The 19,258-nt window shown below is 30.6% G+C and overlaps 2 protein-coding genes and 1 long non-coding RNA gene across 5 annotated transcripts; 1 reads left to right on the forward strand and 2 right to left on the reverse strand.

Annotated features, from left to right (window-relative positions):
* Window positions 1-1,354: 1,354 nt before the first annotated feature.
* Window positions 1,355-3,817, reverse strand: LOC125066017. The gene is made up of 3 exons (XR_007119649.1): window positions 3,759-3,817; window positions 2,918-2,990; window positions 1,355-1,547 (listed from the first exon to the last, which is right to left on the reverse strand). It is a non-coding gene; the product is annotated as an uncharacterized LOC125066017 (long non-coding RNA).
* Window positions 3,818-6,437: 2,620 nt separating this feature from the next.
* LOC125065573 (apyrase) lies at window positions 6,438-9,916 on the forward strand. The gene is made up of 4 exons (XM_047673258.1): window positions 6,438-7,177; window positions 7,332-7,541; window positions 8,073-8,306; window positions 9,324-9,916. The coding sequence occupies exons 1-4, from the start codon at window positions 6,641-6,643 to the stop codon at window positions 9,525-9,527; spliced, it is 1,185 nt and encodes a 394-aa protein (XP_047529214.1). The 5' UTR covers window positions 6,438-6,640; the 3' UTR covers window positions 9,528-9,916.
* A 131-nt stretch (window positions 9,917-10,047) lies between these two features.
* Window positions 10,048-17,791, reverse strand: LOC125065575 (mitochondrial glycine transporter-like). 3 transcript variants are annotated; one of them, XM_047673259.1, is made up of 6 exons: window positions 17,611-17,791; window positions 14,401-14,534; window positions 13,454-13,717; window positions 12,953-13,128; window positions 12,628-12,797; window positions 10,048-10,327 (listed from the first exon to the last, which is right to left on the reverse strand). In XM_047673259.1, exons 1-6 carry the CDS (start codon window positions 17,692-17,694, stop codon window positions 10,208-10,210), a joined length of 948 nt encoding a protein of 315 aa, XP_047529215.1. In that variant the 5' UTR covers window positions 17,695-17,791; the 3' UTR covers window positions 10,048-10,207. The 3 variants fall into 3 exon arrangements, with proteins under 3 accessions (XP_047529215.1, XP_047529216.1, XP_047529217.1); XM_047673260.1 differs by lacking the exon at window positions 17,611-17,791 and adding an exon at window positions 17,365-17,403 and having other exon boundaries at window positions 10,049-10,327; XM_047673261.1 differs by lacking the exon at window positions 17,611-17,791 and adding an exon at window positions 14,920-15,554 and having other exon boundaries at window positions 10,050-10,327.
* Window positions 17,792-19,258: the final 1,467 nt, after the last annotated feature.

Here is a 19,258-nt window from a genome sequence, read left to right on the forward strand (position 1 = left end):
AACATCCCGACGTTTCGAGCACTTTGCAGTGTTCGTGGTCACGGGCAGACTGAACACTGCAAAGTGCTCGAAACGTCGGGATGTTAAAATAATTAATATACGCGATTAAATCCGTTAAAAACTAGTTTTATCAGTCTGCCCGTGACCACGAACACTGCAAAGTGCTCGAAACGTCGGGATGTTAAAATAATTAATATACGCGATTAAATCCGTTAAAAACTAGTTTTATTTCAATGTGTAATAATCGCGAAAATCTAAGACAACAGAAAGATAGCGAGTTCAAACTCGAGGAAGTGACTAACACTAAGCTTTCTGGTGCTTCAATTGTGTTTATAAATAATTTCTAGCTTAGTGGGGAAAGCAAATATTGTGAGGAAAACCATATCGGACATACCGTATCAAATAAGCTTGGTTGAATAAACTCCGTGTCCTCTCGAGTAAAGAGATCTTTGCTTAAAAGAGTTACATCTTCAAGCTGTCAGAATTAGAAAGATTATGTACCTAGTTGAATTATTTATACAGAAACGATATACTATAATTTTATATGTAGTTCATTAAAATTACAAGGACACAGTATCATCAAATTACGTCTGAATTAAATGAATCATCGATTTCTCTGATGAAAAAGTGCTGCATAATAACATTTATCTTAATTATACTCGAATACGATATGGAAAATATATCCAAATTATTACCTATCAAATGAATTCTTCGCCATATTTTTTTCATGAGATAATTAGATGACTATAATTATGTTTTCTTGTTTCATAATTATTATCACCTTAGTTTAATCCTATCTAAGACTATTTTGTAAGATTAATCTTTATCTAACGGAAAAATTGCTTTGCTTTTTATGAATATATAAATATGTCCCATAGAACAATAATACTATGTCGAAAACATTTGCCGTGCCAGAAATAAATAATCCACTCAGTCAGATTAAAAATGCGTCAAGCGTTATGCGATACAATAAAAAACAAGCACTAATTCCTTTTATACTAAATGCTGCCTATGGTTTATCGTAGAATACTACTCCGCCCCTGTGGTCTTCGATAGTCAATATGTTATAATATTATGTCCTTGATGCTGTAAATTTTCTGCTTAAATATCTAACGCAAAGATTTATGCAAAACAGACAAACAGACAGAGCATGAGATTATATATTCATATACACAGAGTATTAGACGATAGTGGAATATGTATTCCAAAAAATAATAATATTGTAAATAGAAAAACAAAAACATAAATTGTGTTTTGGCTGTATGGCTATATTGTTGATAAGGTAAATAAATGAAAAACAAATACAATTTTATAATAAATATTTTATTATTCTATACGCAATTGGAATTCAAGGTACAAACAATCCAAACTTCAATTTCGTATCTGATATAAATGCGTAGGCTCCGAAATAACACAAAGCAATTGTCATGATACTCCCTATAAGTCTACAGAACCAAACACATCCCAAATCACAGCACACGGGTCTCTGATTCGGTTTCTTCAACTTTCGCTTTCGTATAGGCTTCGTACATATCACTTGTTCTAAGCTTAAAAAATAATTATTTAAGTAAGTTTTTGTTTTATGATATAGGTAGGCGGACCGGTAAATCAACCACCTAATGACATAAGTGATCACTACCGTCCATAGTCATGCCCAATGCAAAACCAACCTTGAGATCTAAAATGCTATGTATGTATATGTCCCTAGTGCTTGTAGTTACACTCGGCCTTTTACTTCTATTAAGTTCGCTTTGACATTTCCAAGGGAAGATCTCAGATGATTTTGGCTCGAGCCTCTCTCGACATCACCTGACACACAAACCCAAACCTGACATTGAGACACGTGAAAAACAACCGAAGAAGTTGCAATCCACGCAAGCACCACGTACATAAAGTCTTTAGACTTATTTCTACAATCGTGATATAGGTAAAGTCTTCCATATTCCCCCATAGAAATTGCTATATTTGTTGTAGGTAACACGCCACTGATAGGCAAAGTTTTTTTTATTAATGATGTATTTATATGTGAAAAAGTGTAAAAAGTTTGAGAACAGTTTTGATAGAAATTATTAATTGTGACATAAAATAAATATCAAGATTTAATGTAAACATACACAATTATAAATACAATCTCGCATCTACTTGTGTGTCTGTGTGTGTACTGTAGCTTACACACAACAACTATATAATATAGAGGCAAGCTTGGTGCGGCAACAATTTATTTACTTTTTATCGATACACAATTTAAAAAATAAAAAACGCACGCTGCTCGCTTGCCACTGCATACTCGTACATAATAGTAGTATAATTAATTTATATTGTCAGTGTTCAGAATCGAGACGATATGAAATAAAACGGTAATAAAGGTTTTTTGCAAAAGAGATTAAAGTTAAACTGGAAATGGTCGTGTCTGTACACAATGTTTGTATGTATCTTTTACTGATATATGCTATTTTTCTCATATTCAAGAGGAGATTATTATGTGAAAACTAAGTAGTGTTTATCTGTCCTCTTGTTAGAAACCGCAACCTTCAGTTAAAATCCATTTATTCTATCCACTGGACCATCTCGAATCTTATTATTTGTTACGTCCCTTGTGCCTGTAATTACATTGGCTGCTGATTGGCAGCAGAATATATGACGAGTGGGCGGTACCTACCCAGAGGAGCCTGCACAAAACACTTTTACCAAGTAAACACTTTACTTAACATTAACTTTATTTATTATTCTTGATGAGATAATATTGATTTATTTTCTTACATGATAAAACGATGCTTTTTATATACGGATCTAGGGGTTGTGGAAGTGTGGAACGAGTTGGGATTCTGAGTACGGACTACTTAATGACATGTATGTAGTCCGACCTCATTGAAAGGCTGGAACTCATTGTATTTTTTTGACATGGAAAAAAACTTACAGTATAGCTTTATGCTTGTTATTCGCTTCCATATACTTAGCCTTGTATAAACCACGTGCCGTCAGCCATGTATCTAAAAAAAAATATATTAATAAAAATGCAAATGAGAGTTTGTAATACTTCCACGTCTACAACTATTGAAACTATCATCACAATCGTGATTTCCCCCTCCCTTACAATAACACAATATACTATACAATCTCTATTCCCATACTCAAAATCCATTAGGACTCAATTGGGTTAAGTCGGTAACTCAGGACTTTTGTCTTAGTCTTATATAGCCACTATGTTAAAAAAATTAAACCTACCAATTTCGAAATACTCCTAAGCACGTTTTATTGGAAACACCCGGGGACATATCTAGTTATTATTTTGAAGGGATTTTAGATTGATTACTTATCTATTATGATATTATTTGTTTTTTATATTTAGAGTGTAACTACGGAACTATTGATCCAACTGTATTCTGGTAAAATGTTACATTAATCCTGAGTGATATAAGGTATTAATTACATTTATATTATATTAAATCATAAGCCGGCGAGTTTAGATATAAAATTTGTATATAATTAATATAGTTCGGGGTATAATACATTTTAAAAGTTTGTATTTTTTAATTGTGTTTCCAATACTTATAATATTTTCTTAAAACCTCTTTGGTTGCGGATTTTATAATAGTACAGCATTTTTCTTTATGAGGGGATGACATTATAATATTTATAAAAAAATATCTTGGAATTTAGTCGTAACTTCTCTTACATGCCCTTTATATGCTAAAAATAACTTGCTTCGTGCTCATAAAATATATTATTTATTTAAGTAATATAAAAAACATACATACTTCTGCCGCATGTCGTACCGCATATTATATGACACGTAATTTACTTTAGTTATATACAAAATGAAACAGAAAAATAAAATCAACGTTACGGCAAAGGCTACGAATTCCAAATACCACAAAACATTTGTAAATATTCCATTCATAATGCTTTTTTATCTGTTTTGTTTATTTACAATAATATTGACAGATATTTTTTTTTTCTTTTATATATCAAAAAACAGCCTGTACTTTTTTGTTAGCACGTTACATATAAGTTAAACTATTTTTGTCATTAACATACCTACATTTGTTGTAATGTTTCGCTCATATACTTATGTTGTAAAGTTTAAATAAATATATAGACATCAATTTTTTATTACAAATTTTATTTCGTCAAAAACCTGTAATAGCAATTTACCAGTCATTTTTATTAAAAAATAATCAACTTTAATATCAATTGTTGCCTAGACTAGACAAACGAATTTCGAAACTTTTATTTTGTTATTAAGTTATTAAATTATAACAATATAAAAACATAATTATATCACTATCTTACTTTCCATTTCTTTCAGGTGTAATAATATTATCTCAATTGAATGTACTTGTACAAATTACAGTCAATTTGCTGCCATAAGCTTTTGTGGTTTAAAAAAGAGAGTATCTATTAATTTTACTGAACAAAAAAGACGTTTTAATTTTTAGTTTATTTCGGCAGTTCTTCTCAGGTCAGAGTATTTTCTTTTCCGAACGGCTAGCAGTGTATTTAATAAGTGGATATATTTTTCTATAATAATGTAATTTCTATTGATTTTTATAAAGTTTAATTGTGTTTTGAATAAATGATGCTTATTCATAATTACACAGTACATTTTTTTATTTATTTATCAATTTGTCTTTGTAGCATGTATTTTTTTTATTTCACACTTTTTGTAAGGCAATTTAGGTACAGGTAAATATTGCTTTTTTTGCAGTCGCGGTTTTTAGTAGCCTTGTAAAGTTAATTACATTCATTTATTATAAATCAAAATAAAAAAAAACAATAGCATTAACTAAAATACATCTTACTGAATATAAGAGAAAATTCGATGAGACATATTTTGGTTAGTCTCAGAAGATGATAAATGATTAAGAAATATAGAAAGCGCGCTGTAACAATTTGAATGGTTATGAATTAAAAAGAGATACAAACTAATTACTGTACTGTGTAAGCTAATTTTATTTCAATTAAGTTTTTTACAGGATGTACGAGGAGCGCAAGTAATTAGTTTTAAGTTTCTTTTCAGTGAAAGTGAAGTGATATCTTAAGCGCCAATAAAATATGCTTTAATAAATTCGTAACAGAAAAGCAAAGCAATAATTTTTTTATAAAATAAGATCGAATACGATTCGTTAAAGTCTGAACTGAGATCGAAAACCGTCATTTATTTTTATTATTTTTTTCATTGTTCAGTTCTTTATTCATTCAATTCAATCATTAATATCAATTTTAATAAAACTTATGTTTTTTTTTCTTACTAAGAGCTAAGTTTGTCACTTCAATTAAAAATATAGTTATATTATGCCACAGTTTGTTTGACCATTTGTTTTATATATATATGATATGTTTTTTTTAATTATACACTCACAAACCCAGACAAAACATTGAGAAGTGCTCGAAGACCGAAAAATAAGAGTAAGAAGAAGACTAAAAATTAAGAGCAAGAATTTATTTGGGAAAATTAAAAAAAAATGTTAAAATTATCAGTTTGAAAAATCTGTGTATCGACAACAACGGCACCTATCTGGTCCAACAACAGCTAACCACAAATAAAAAATAAATATTTTATCAAAGTCGTTTCAGGAGGAAAATAATTACAAATCCTAAATTACAATTACACTTTGCCGCGTCAAACGTCGTGAGCCTGCATGACTGATGACTTTTATTTTTAATGTAATATCTAGACGAACGGGCAAATGGGCCAAATGTCGGCAAGTGTTTGTCTTCCTTATTTTTCCTAATTTTTCAGTATGATTAAATTACTACAAATCTGACCAAAACCATGATTACCTCAGTTATATTAAAGACCTTTCCCTACGAGACCGAATCAAAAATGTCGAAATCCCGACCCATCAACGCCGAACCAAATTTACCGACATAGCCGAAAGAATAGTGAAGTGGCAGTGGGTGGGGCACATAGCTACTAGAACTGATGTTCGATGGAGCAGAAAAGTTCTTCTGAAAACGCAACATGGGCAGAACCCCTGCAATGTAGACTGACGATCTGGTGGGGGTCGCGGGAAGCAACTGAATGCAAGTAACGCAAGATCGGCTTTTGTCCACAAAGTGATTTTCAGATCTTTGGGTGAAACCTTTGTCCAGCTGTGGAAGATTTTATCGAGTTGGGGAAAAACTACATCAAAATAGGTATTTATTCTATTTATTATAATTCCTTATGTGTAATGTAACTTATTACTCAAACTCTGTCAGATTAGGATATAAATTATAATTTTTATTGTCATTAAAAATGAAGTGTTGTCATAATCTATTTTTAGCAAGATACAGATTTTTTATTTGATTTTCCATTGACCGTTTTATAAAAAATAGTTGTCTCTGGATTATGATGTAAATAATTTATCTGTCTAATGCTGTATATAGTCATCATGTGTTGTCAACTTGTCAATGATGATAACGTCATACGTCAGCTGTCATACATCAAGTACATGAAATGTTCAGCTGTTATTGCTGATAAGATCAAATTTTAAGGTTTCTTACGAAAATGAGCAACACATATTTAAGTCATCTAATACCTCTATTAAAATTAAGCAAACGTAAATGATTATGAAATCTTGTCTTATTATTTTAGTATAGTTGAAGTTAACGAATCAGTGCAATAAAATATGAACTAAGTAACTATCAATACGTTATGTATGACTATTACGAATTTGAAGATCGTAAAATGAAAGGTCTTCGCGATTGGCGCAAAGCGCTTAGGACTCCAGCCACATATAGAGTTGGCAATGCAGTGAGACTCCAACCACATTTTGTGTTTCTAATCATACTTATAGGTGTTTTTCTTTTAATATTATTTTATTATAACTGGTGTACGAGTGAATCAGTTTCTTCGGTACACCAATGGACTAGAAATTCGTGGCCATATAACGCTACATATCCTTTAACCGCGCCCTTTCAATCAGGGAATGTGATAACCTACAAAATTGGTATTGTAGCAGATTTAGACACTAATTCTAAGAGCCATACAAAACCTCATACATTTAATAGCTATCTAAAAAGAGGATTTCTAAGTTATGATGCTGCAAAGCAATATGTTACCGTCACTTGGGACAAACAGCCCACAACCATGCTGTCTTCAACTTATGCACAGAAAGGACGAGGCATGGAACTGTCTGAGCTAATAGTCTATAACGGCAGATTACTTACTTTTGATGATCGCTCTGGCATGGTAAATAATATTTGTTTTATTAATTTATAAATTGATTGTTAGAAAAAGTTTCATATTAAAATATTTTTTATTTAATTATCATTTAATTATTTTTTTTGGTACACAAACTGAAGGATAAAAAATTATTAAACATTTTTATATTATAATTTACTAGGTTTTTGAAATAATAAACAATAAAATGGTGCCATGGGTTATATTGTCAGATGGTAATGGCCATAATGAGAAAGGATTCAAGTCTGAGTGGGCAACGATAAAAGACCAAATATTATATGTCGGGTCAATGGGAAAAGAATGGACAACTGCAAGTGGAGAGTTTGAGAGCTTTGACCCCATGTGGGTAAAGGCTATAAATATGCATGGAGAGGTAAACTATTTTAACATATTTGGTACGCTGTATGCTGCCTACTGAAAACAAGCTCTAATGATCTACACAGACAAATATTTATTGATTGAGACAACATATAAGTTTTTAGAGCAAGTACTTTAATTCCCAATACAGTAAGGCTTTGTTTTTGTAGGCTTATCAAAGTTTTACCACCCAGACTCTTTATTACTGTAATTAAGTATAAAGAATTAATTCCAGTGTGAGCAAATGTCACATGAGATACAACATCTTACATATCAGATTGGAGTAACATTACCAACGAAAAAGGCAGGTTATACTTATAACAGAGTCTAGTCCGAATAAGTCCTAGAATAACTGTACAGTCTACAGTTTATTGTACAATTAACTTTACTTTATGCTTGTATTGTTCTTACACAAGCATCCTAATTCTTCTGTTGTAACTTAAAGTAACAGATATTCCTCATTTCATTAAAATTTTCTGGAATAAACCAAAATGGCAAATGAAATAATATATGTCTAATGAGTAATAACAGACATTTCTATTTTTAGGTGCAACACCAAAACTGGGTACACCAATTTAAGGCCGTCCGACTCTCAATAGGGATTCAATGGCCGGGCTACATGATACATGAGTCCGGAGTATGGTCAAGTATAAACGAAAAATGGTATTTCTTGCCGAGAAGATGCAGTCATGAATCTTATAATGAAACAAGGGATGAAGTCATGGGCTGCAATTATTTGATTTCTGCTGACAGTAATTTTAATAATGTTATAGCTAAAGAGGTTTGTTAATTGATTATATTAAATACAAAACATTATTATTTTTAATAATAGATGACTGATTGATTGATGATTATCTGAGACTATATTTTATCTATGACTAAAATATAGGTACCTAACTGTCACAAATATTTTTATTAAATATAATCTATTTTTTGTGGTAGGTAAATAAAATTACACTATGACTATCAGTTAGGAGAATATTAAATGTCTTTATGGCTGACGGTCTCACACCACAGTGGCCATTTTCAAAGATAACTAGCCAACTGTGTAAACAAATTACACTGCACAAGTATGGGTGCACACACTAGTGTAGGTACTCTCTATTTCCACTCTCATAATCCGATCGGAAACGACACAAAACGATTTTAATATGCGTCCGATCAAAGGATTTTCATGTTTTTCGAAGTGTTTGGTCACTAGTAACATCCAGACTTCGAGCTGATTTAACAAAATAGTAAATCTGGCAAAAGAAAAAAAAATCATCTTGTTTTGTCTAGTAAAAATATTAAGCTAAATACCCTAATAAAGCCGTTTCTGAACAAACCATAAACAAAATCTATAATGACTGGGCTACACGGAAGTTAAAAACATACCTTATATTTTTATATCACGTTAATTTTGAATATCAATGAACCTTGCTATCACAAAAGTTTACATCCCGGTTCAATATAATTATTATACAATATTTATAATGAAATGATTTATATCTTATTACCTAATATCCACATAACTATAATGATATTTTGTTATTTTTTTATGCTAATTAAGGTAGTCAGTAAATATTGTGCCTCGTAAATGTATTGACTAGTTTGAATTAATTTTTTTCGTGTTTGTATCTGATGTTACATTGCCGTCCCATTAGACTATGAAGGACTGTGTTTGCACACACACTTAGTTAAACAACGTTATGTATTCTTCTTTCGAATTTTAAATCAACTATGACTAATAATGAGCTGTTGTTGATTTAATGTAGTTATAAAAATGTATATTTATTTAAATTCTATATCTACGTTGCAGATAGTGAAACATCAACCAAAGCTTGGCTTCTCTACGTTCAAGTTCATTCCTGGTTCGGAAGACAAAGCGATTGTTGCTTTAAAAACAACGGAATACGAAGGTAAAACTGCCACATACATCACCGCATTCACAACAGACGGTACTGTTCTACTTCAAGACACATTTGTCGAAAATCAGAAATACGAAGGCATTGAATTTATATGAAGCCGACATTCCATTGAAAACGCTGAAAAAAAATTTCAAATTTAGAATGACATACGAACAATTGCCATATAAAAAAATAATGTACCTGTAGCGCTATTCTGTAACCGAAAAACTCGAAACTCACCACAGAACACGAGCTTAAAACGTCAGAAAGTTATATATATGACATTGACTATAATAATTAAATTTATAGTATACACGAACAAAAATGGCGTATCACAATCGGTTGTCAAAATTTCAAGAGTGAGATACGAAGTGATTTCTTACAGAATCGCACTGCTGTTATTTAAAAGTAAAATCAAAGAAGATTGTCATCGTTATTTTTTTATACATAATAAGCAATAATGGCATTTAAGCACAAGCGTTAGAAAAATTTTATATAGCAAATATGTAAATAAATTATAATTTTATTTAACACATAAAAATAAAACGACTTTTTTTTAATTCAAAATTATATTTCATAATCAACAATATCACATTGTCTTTATACTAAATAAAACATTTGAACATTACACTTAACTCAACCTATTGGCTTACAACTATGTAATATTTAATTCAATACATACTATCTTACACTATAGAAAACTATAAATTATTTCTACAAAACGTAGATAACAGATACCATAAACAAGGAACAAGAAACCCAAAAAGAGTAGTTTAAAAACGAAAAATAAAATAACTTATTTCAAGCCAATAGATCGAGTTATTTCTTCGAAGACTGTCCAAGCCATCGCCGCCATTAAAGTTCTTCGTAACATTCTCGGAACTGCACCTTTGAAGTAACCTCGGACTCCGTAAGTCTGTAACAAATAATAAAATAAATATTTAATACCATTGGTACCTATCTTTTTGATTTTATATAAAAATAGCGGCTAGAAAATTCAATTAAATCATAAATCAACCTAATTAATAAATATACCTACTTATATTTATATATAGATATACCCAGGGAAAAAAAATGAAGCAAAACAAAGGTCATACAGATTAAAATACATAAAATAGATGAATGAGCATAGATCCTCCCTTTTTTAAGACGGATATAAATGGTGGTACATGACTGTCAATTATGTTTATATTCGCACTGACACGTGTATTTATAAGAGGACGTCGACATCATTACAAAATATCAACAGGAAACAAATCGTATCATAAAACATCTACATAAATAATCACATTACGGATATTGTGTAATAAGGCAAAATATTTATCATATTATATATTTTTGTTTATTTTTTGTTTTTAGATAAGATGTTGCAATTACATAAACAAAGTTGATGATATTATAGATTCTATATGTACAGTTACGTATCATAATGTTGTGTAACGAAAAAGTCTAGAATGTTAGTCCACTGCATTGAAGTATCGATATGTTATATTTACGGCATATATATTATATTATAAACATTTGTCACGTTAAGATAAATGCTTTGTTTGGCGTAATGCCTAATATTAAAAATGCCAAAGTTTGTTCAGTTACACTTCTCTATGACATTGTCACATTATAATTTTGCATACACGTCAGGTGTACTGAAAAGAACATACGGTGGAGCCACAGGTGGAAACTTAGTTAGTTCTTCTATTGCACATTAATTTTATGAGAATATTATTATATTTATTATAATTGGAAAAATATAACCATTCCTAATATTGTAGATGTGTCACCAAGCATTTGAGTGGAAGTAATCTAGGCAGGTTTGCGCAGAGCCTTACCAGTTAGAACCAGAAATCAAAAACAAAACTTCCGCATTTATAATAATGGATACCTGTATATTTAGTATATCGCCTCTATTATCTATAGTCAATAATATAAAACAATCCTTACAGTAGTCGCATATTACGATGTGTATCAACTGACATCTCAACTTGGTAATAAGCAAGATTAACATTACAGCCTCTAGGAAAATGAGTTGGGAACCTCTGACGAACGACTCTAGAATCGCGCGAACTTATTGGTCAATTCAAATTGCGCGCGCGGATCGGCTCTATATATCCGTCCCTTTTTTTAAAGCTATAGAAAAGATGCTTTACACATCAACACATTTCTCCCTTACAAACATAAATTATTTCCTTTTTATTTATTTTTGTAATTCATTAAAATAAATATTTTGCTATATAAACACAAGAAAGCACAGACATAACGTTATTATTAATAATAATTATATTTATTAAACGCGTGCGACGAAAGATAACCCTAATTCTCAGTAAGATAAATCATTAGTAAACTTAAATATGACCCGTTGATGCACTTCGATACGACACGAAATAATTATGGAGGGTCACACTCCCGTCGAGATATTATCAATAAACCGTCTATGGTAGCTGTAATTAGATTAACGTGATATGTTTTAAGCTTTAATCTCGCGACACGCACGAGAATGTCATCGAAACATAAATAATATTATCACGATGTTTTAGAAATCTCATTTAAAATGGGAAACCCGAATTAATGGTCTTATATAATTTTGCCTTTACATTTTTTATATATATAATAAAAAGGCCATTTGATTCTCAGCGGTAAAATAATTGAATCTCTATAATTACTATTGTAAAAAATTGTTTTCACAGCGGACTAAGGGTTTTACGGGCTTTCTGAAACACGGGTGTGTTAACTCGTGTTCACGTGTTCAGTGCTGAAAAAACATTGACATAAAAACCCATTAATTTTAATTGACCTGTGATCCACGGAGCCTTGGGATTTGCAGCGTTATCTGCCAGTCATTCAAAAAAAAACTATGCCATCCATTTACGGATAAAAATGGGCTAATTTCGACGTTAATTTTCTATGATTATTAGTTAATTAATCTACTAACTCTTATCTTTTCAGATAAGCTCTACACGTCTGTTAGAGAAAGTGCTAATTTCTTAATATTGGTCTCAAATTGTTTTTTAATAAAAGTAATTTTAGTTATCCTAATGTGTTTGAACCAAAGTACTAACTTACATGTCTATATTTTTAGTATTCAGCGAGCGTTCATATAGTAATTTTTGTTATGTTTTTTTCCTGTTTCTGTGTGACTGCTCTGTGACGATGATAATTGAAGTCTTAGCGAAACTTGTCATGATTCATTTTTCAATACATAAAAGATCTTCTAACACATACCTGATGAACATACATCGCCGCGCTGAATGCGTTCGGAAATTTGTCCGGATACAGTTGCATTTTTGTTTTTAAGACGTCCGCCGGATTAGTAGCGAGCGAAGCCGCTATACCCGCAATTATACCGCAAGAGAAATGTACCACACTAGCTGATGCTGGAGATTGTAGGTATTCTGTAAAATAATTATTTATTTATATCATTTTATAATTCCATTTTCGTTAAATTGGCAGAATATAACAAACATTCGTCAAGTAAAAGAAAAAAAAATAAAAAAATAACTAAGCTCCATCATCTATTTACTCAAATAATATATATTTGATGCCCTACCTTTAGGTATAGCTTGTTTCGTCTGTGTATAGAACATGAGATATAGTCCCGAGAACGGCGCGTCTCTCGCCAGAGTCGGACCCAATCCGCAAGACAGACCACGGAAACCTTCAGCTTTATATATAGCTTTTAAGGCACCAGTCAAACTGTTGTATTTGTAAACTCCGGACTCGTATCTGCAAAAAGAAATGCAAATAATAAATCTCATTTTATTATATTTATGAGAAAACAAAAAGAATAGTATTACATCAAATAAGTCAATCAACTCTAAGAAATAAGCCAAGTCCACTTATTATCATTCAACAGACACACAAGGAAAAAAAACCACAAATAGCACAAAAATTGCACTTCAATTTCATCAAGTAATTTCAATTAAACATTAATTTCAAGCAAATAGTACACGAATAAGACCAAGAATTAATGACAATTTTTAAAATAAAATTAGGATATAAACTGTATCCGCAAAATAGCTAAATAAGGAGTTATATGAAAATAACTTACCTAGTTTTAATAACAGTTATGGGTATCAAAGCAATTCCACTCATTGACCGTGCAACAACTCCTAAAGTGATCGCCTCCAACGCTCCCAAGTCCTGTCTACTCTTGCCCATTTTAGACTTGAGCCAGTGTAACGATGAGAAATACAAGCCAACGCCGGGCACGCAACGAGCTATGGACGGCACCATGCCTCTCCATAGACCGGCTATGTGTTCCTGGCGTATGATGTTAACGAATATCGTAATCATGCCGGGTTGGATTCGGCCGCTGAAAATAATCCATTGTTAAATATATTTTTTGACTAAGCCTAAAACCCTATAATAATATCTAGTTGCAAGCGATTGCTTTGGTGCAATTGCTATAAAATTCAATTGCAAGATTTGACCCCCTTTCACGAGCGGGATATTATGTTAAATGACTTTTAAAATGTACTACCGTCATTACACCCCCGTAAACCTTTCATCAGCAACTTATCCATTACAACTGTATGACAATTACGTTTTTCTTAACTATTAATATGCTAGATGTTTAATTTTATTAAAATGTATATTATCTTGCGCTAAATATTTTCACTATACAATTTTGAGGATTATTGAAAATACTTTTAAGGTTAGTATTTTTAGTATATATAATTACACCAAAATAGAGGATAATTAAACAACCCAATCAAGAAAGTTCTCAAATCGTTTGAATATCAGTTATCATTCTTACTCGGTCTGTGTTGCCATGTTATTATCTTGTATTCATATTAACAATGTCCCAATTAAAAATAACTGTTTGATTAAAAATAGTAGAGTTCAAAGTTTGTAATATGCGCTAAGTGATATGAATACGACGGCTTTATCTAGTTCGATACATTTTTATTTGATCGTTAATAAGTATTTAATGTTGTCAATTGAGAAAATACACCACTAGAAACCCTCAAAAGCTATCGTAAATGTATTACTCACTTGACTGTCGCCGCAACAACATGCTGACTCGGGTTTTGAAGTCTCGTCTTCACCAGGTCCAGGGGTTGAAATAGAATCGTGCTGAAAGTACCCGAAAACGAACCAGCAAGGAACGCTTTGAAGACAGGGTGGTACTGTAGATAAAAATAAATCAACGGATTATTCAAATGCCAAATTATTGTTTGCACAAGTTTTCGGCGGAAATAGAACTATTAAACATAATAAGAAATCCATAAAATTCTTTATAGATATTGCATACATTTAACAATACAGTCATTGACTTTTGATCTTCATAATTTACGAAATAATATATACCTAAGTGATATAGTTTTCTTTGTAGCTATTTAGAGATACCCTCTGACCTATGTGTCACACGAGCGTGGTGTGGTACGATTTGATTTTACAGATAACAAATTTTGCAACATTTAAATAAATTAAGAGGAAAGAGGTTTCCATTTCATAATTTAAGACTAGACTAAAACCATTTAACGAAATGTTTTAAAGATCTTAAAAACTTACATTAGCCACGATATCCATTTTCTTAAAATTAATGCCTTTTAGTCAATCAGGAACCAAATATCAGGTGATGTCCTTCGGATACACACCGTATTTATAGTATTCGAAATTGTATAGCCAATGGCACAGCGTAAGTTTTAGATGAAATAATTTCAGGTGCAAGCCTAAATCGTATCCGAGTAATCTGAATAGTAAATAGGGTTGACTCGGTACATCAATGTAATTGTCATTTTTTGTGGGAGCTCGTTCAAATAGTGATGCATGTATGCTGTCGCCAAGTTGAATTTTAAACGAATATATCTTCAAATATATGAAGTTAATGTCCAATGTCTTTCGCAACACAACAAAAACTAATTAGGAGATAGAAAATCACTGTAATTCACGTATTTAGCCATTAGGATTAATAAAAAATAAGGAAATATTGCAAGCAACTTCACAAAAACGCGAGGAACAGAGCAGCGTGGTATAGAATACACGTCTGGACAACGAGTGACTGAGAATTAACAGTACAACGCAATCAACTTTAGTAATTTATAGGCGCTGTTATCGGCTGTAGACAACTGTCGTGGGTGAGCGGGTCTAAGGTCAAGCTGACCCTATGATAGCGGCTATCAGTGTCGTGCTTACCAGGGGGTAAATGAAGTAGGTACACTTGCCTATCAGAGACATATTAGTCGTTCGATGTTTTTGGAATAATTATATGAAGATAATACAATAAAAAAAACAAATACACACATTTCTTTAACGCTATAACTTAAACAGATGTAAAAAATAAACGATGACAACAGTCAAACTGATGACCAAATGTGACAATGACTTAAATAAATGAATTGAAAATATTCCAAAAATGTAGTATGTGATGCTGCTTGGCAATAAAATGTAGGCGAAATAAAAATAATATAATTTAAATTATAAATATGATAAAACAATGGCACGGACAACATGTCCGAAGATGATGAGATGAGAAAAAATAATAAAATATTAAAAAAACATGCTATAATTTGATTTGCTTCTTATAACTAAATGAATTCAAAAACTATTTATTTATTAAGTCACACTATTGCTTATAGTTTCTGAGCATAGAGGAGTGAATGTTGTGTTTTATTTTATTAGTGAACTATCAATGTCAAGTGAAATACGACTGACAAACCTATAATGATAATAAAATGTTGTAATTAGTATTTTCACTCAGCTTATGAGACATGAGAATATGAAGAGTTTACTGACAATTTTTATAAAGCAGATAAAAGACCAAAGAGATAATCTAACGTTATGTAGTTTATTTAACTATAAAATCATTACCCAGTAATAACAAATTACAAACTGCATATTTTTTTCTAATTGTTCATTTATCCTGTTCATAAATAGCGTAAGACTGAAATAATTTAATTGTCAAAGCATTATTATTCTATAAATAAATAAATGGTATAGTATTCATATTTGATTTATATTAAGTAGTTTGTTATTTATCAATGATGTGTATACACAGTGTTAATCTAAGAAAATGCAACAAACAAGGCATTATCAATGTGTATTATATCGATAAACTAATAATAATAGTTATAAATTGACATACACAACATATTTAGACGACATATAATTATTCTATACTTTGTCAATAACTTTGCTTTTCAAAACATATTTGCATTATTTTTTAATTAATAACACTAAAGCTCATCAATAGTAACCAATAATAAAAACAGAGGAGACAAATGATGGACAAGACAGCAGAGAAAAGAGATACTGAACTATTTTGTATGTAAGGCACATATTAGATATTTATTATACAAAGTACTCTATAATTGATAAACCATATTTTAGTTTTTGCCCCTGAAGTATCTGACTGGTACATATGTTTTATTTTTTATCTTTAATGAAGGTCGCAGACAGGCAAGTCATATACTTGCCTTACTTAAGATAGCCTTGCTGGAATCAGAGAGGAATTAATTTTGTATTTTTATAAAAGTCAATAAAAAGTTTACATCTCAAAAAGATATTATAGAAAAATGTCAAAAGATAATTAAATAATGTAGATACAAAATACAGTTTCTCATGAAGGCAATATATTATATGGTTTCTTTTTTGTTCCAAAGTTGTACTAAGTTTAACACAAAATTATTCAATTACATATCTAGTTAATATAATATATTATGCATTTATTATCCGTGCGCCTGTTTTTTGTTTTCATTATTAATGTTATATTTAAACTGCAATATCTATTATGTACATACCAAAACAATTGTATAAAAGTGACTTCAAATTTGTTTTCTTCACACTTAAATTACTATTTACATAACTCAATTAAATTATATAGCAACTGAAGAATTATTTTTAGAAAGTTCATGTGTATGACTTCTATTACTCAGTAATAATATACGTTATTAATTTTTAGTTAATTATATTAATAAACCAATGTGAAATATTAAATTAAAAATAAATCATTCTTACCTGACACTGAAGACAAGTTTCCATTTGACGCGCAAATATCGTTCAATTACAAAAATATATAACCTACGTATTACGTACATGGCTATGTTTACTTACCAGAGACTGCGATTATATGACGCCATTTAAATAACCATTGCAGGAACTCCGATAAAGGAATAATTATAAGTCCGTTGGAGGCAAACAACACGAAAGGTCACTCGGGAAGCTCTTATCGAAACAAACAAGTTCGCAGGGGGCCTCACTTACGTCTTTATCAGAGTTGCTGAGGTCAACAGGCGCTGCAGTGTCTATCGCCCATCCATTTGAAAACGCCCCCAACGGTTGCGACATCACAAGCAATTATTTCATTTCGTATTTAAACAATATTATTGACGCATTTTCACGCGATTTCAATATTTTTGTTATGTCGGATGTTGCCGTATAGTTACGTCAAACACAACATGACAATGACATAACACATAATTTATCAAAATACGAGAAAACATCAGTTTAAAAAACGTACTTATAACTTACTAATTGAATGTTCTCAATTACAAATAAAATAGTATAAAACCAAGTCGATTACTTACTCTCTCTGTATCACCGCTTTCTTAACTTAGAAAAAAAGTAATAAACGGAGAGATTTTTAATAACCTACATTTTATAAGTTTTGTACAAAATATGAATATTTTACAACTATATATGTGAAACATATATATTCAGTTTTTTTTTTAATTAAAAACTAAACTTTAGTTAGGAGATACATCAAAATAATGATCTATTTAGTAGATTAATTTAGTAAATATATGGAAAAAATTAAAAAGAATGCCTACAGAATTGCCCGCAATATCATAAATTATATCAATACTTTAAAATCCACTCATAATAACTTTTTAATTGATCAATTTTTCTTTAAAATATAGTATTCATATGCAATGTAAAAATGACTTTCAATATTTATTATCTATCTGAATTAGAAATTGTAGATTCTAGACGAAAGTTCCAGAATGTGTTCACAGAACATTTGTCTTCGTGGGATTTTTATCATATCATACAAATCAATAGTAATGCCCTTTATGTAAAAGAAAATATTTCTTAAAACATTAGCATATAATATGACAATTAATTACTCTTATAGTAAATAAATTTAGAACACAATAAAATAAAGTTAATGTTAACATCCATTCAAATATAAGAAAACCGTTTAAAAAAAATACACATAATATAAATGACTGAAATTATATAAGTACAATAAACAATTAAATAATTCTTAAATAACTCGTCTGACGAAAATATTTAAAAAAATATATGAGCTCGCTTTTCTCACTACACTTCTAAAAAGACAGCTTTGCTGATATAGAAAATAATAAAAGTTTCATAAAAAAAAAATAATCGAATGCATTATGACTCAAAATATATTAAGTATATTGAATCATAAACTTAATGATAACTGATTATCATTATCAAATTCAATTATAAATTACACATAATTTTAACATAATTCTTAGATCAGACTTAAATTTTAAATTTATTTTCAGTTGTTGCCAATTTCCTATTTATTAATATTCATCATATTATTTTGAAAACGCTTATGGAATGATACTGCAGACCTGACATGACATGACGTGAATAGTATTTGCAGAATTTAGCCAGGGACTCCTAGCTATTAGGTAAATGTAGACAATCTCACCAATCGTCCTAACAAACTGTTCTACCTCGTACCAACTATTCACTCAAAACCAGATGCATGATATCCAGTTTAAGATAAAAGTTTGATAGTCTTTACTGTAAGTACTTTCTCCTAACATTAAATATGTATCAGGTCTCCCAGAGCTCTCTTCAATTTACGTCGTCGCCGTCTCGTCGGATCTGTACAATTTACGGTTCCATCAATAAATTATTAGTCATATTTATG

The sequence above is a fragment of the Vanessa atalanta genome, chromosome 8, assembly GCF_905147765.1.
Source record: "Vanessa atalanta chromosome 8, ilVanAtal1.2, whole genome shotgun sequence".
Lineage (NCBI taxonomy): Eukaryota > Metazoa > Arthropoda > Insecta > Lepidoptera > Nymphalidae > Vanessa > Vanessa atalanta.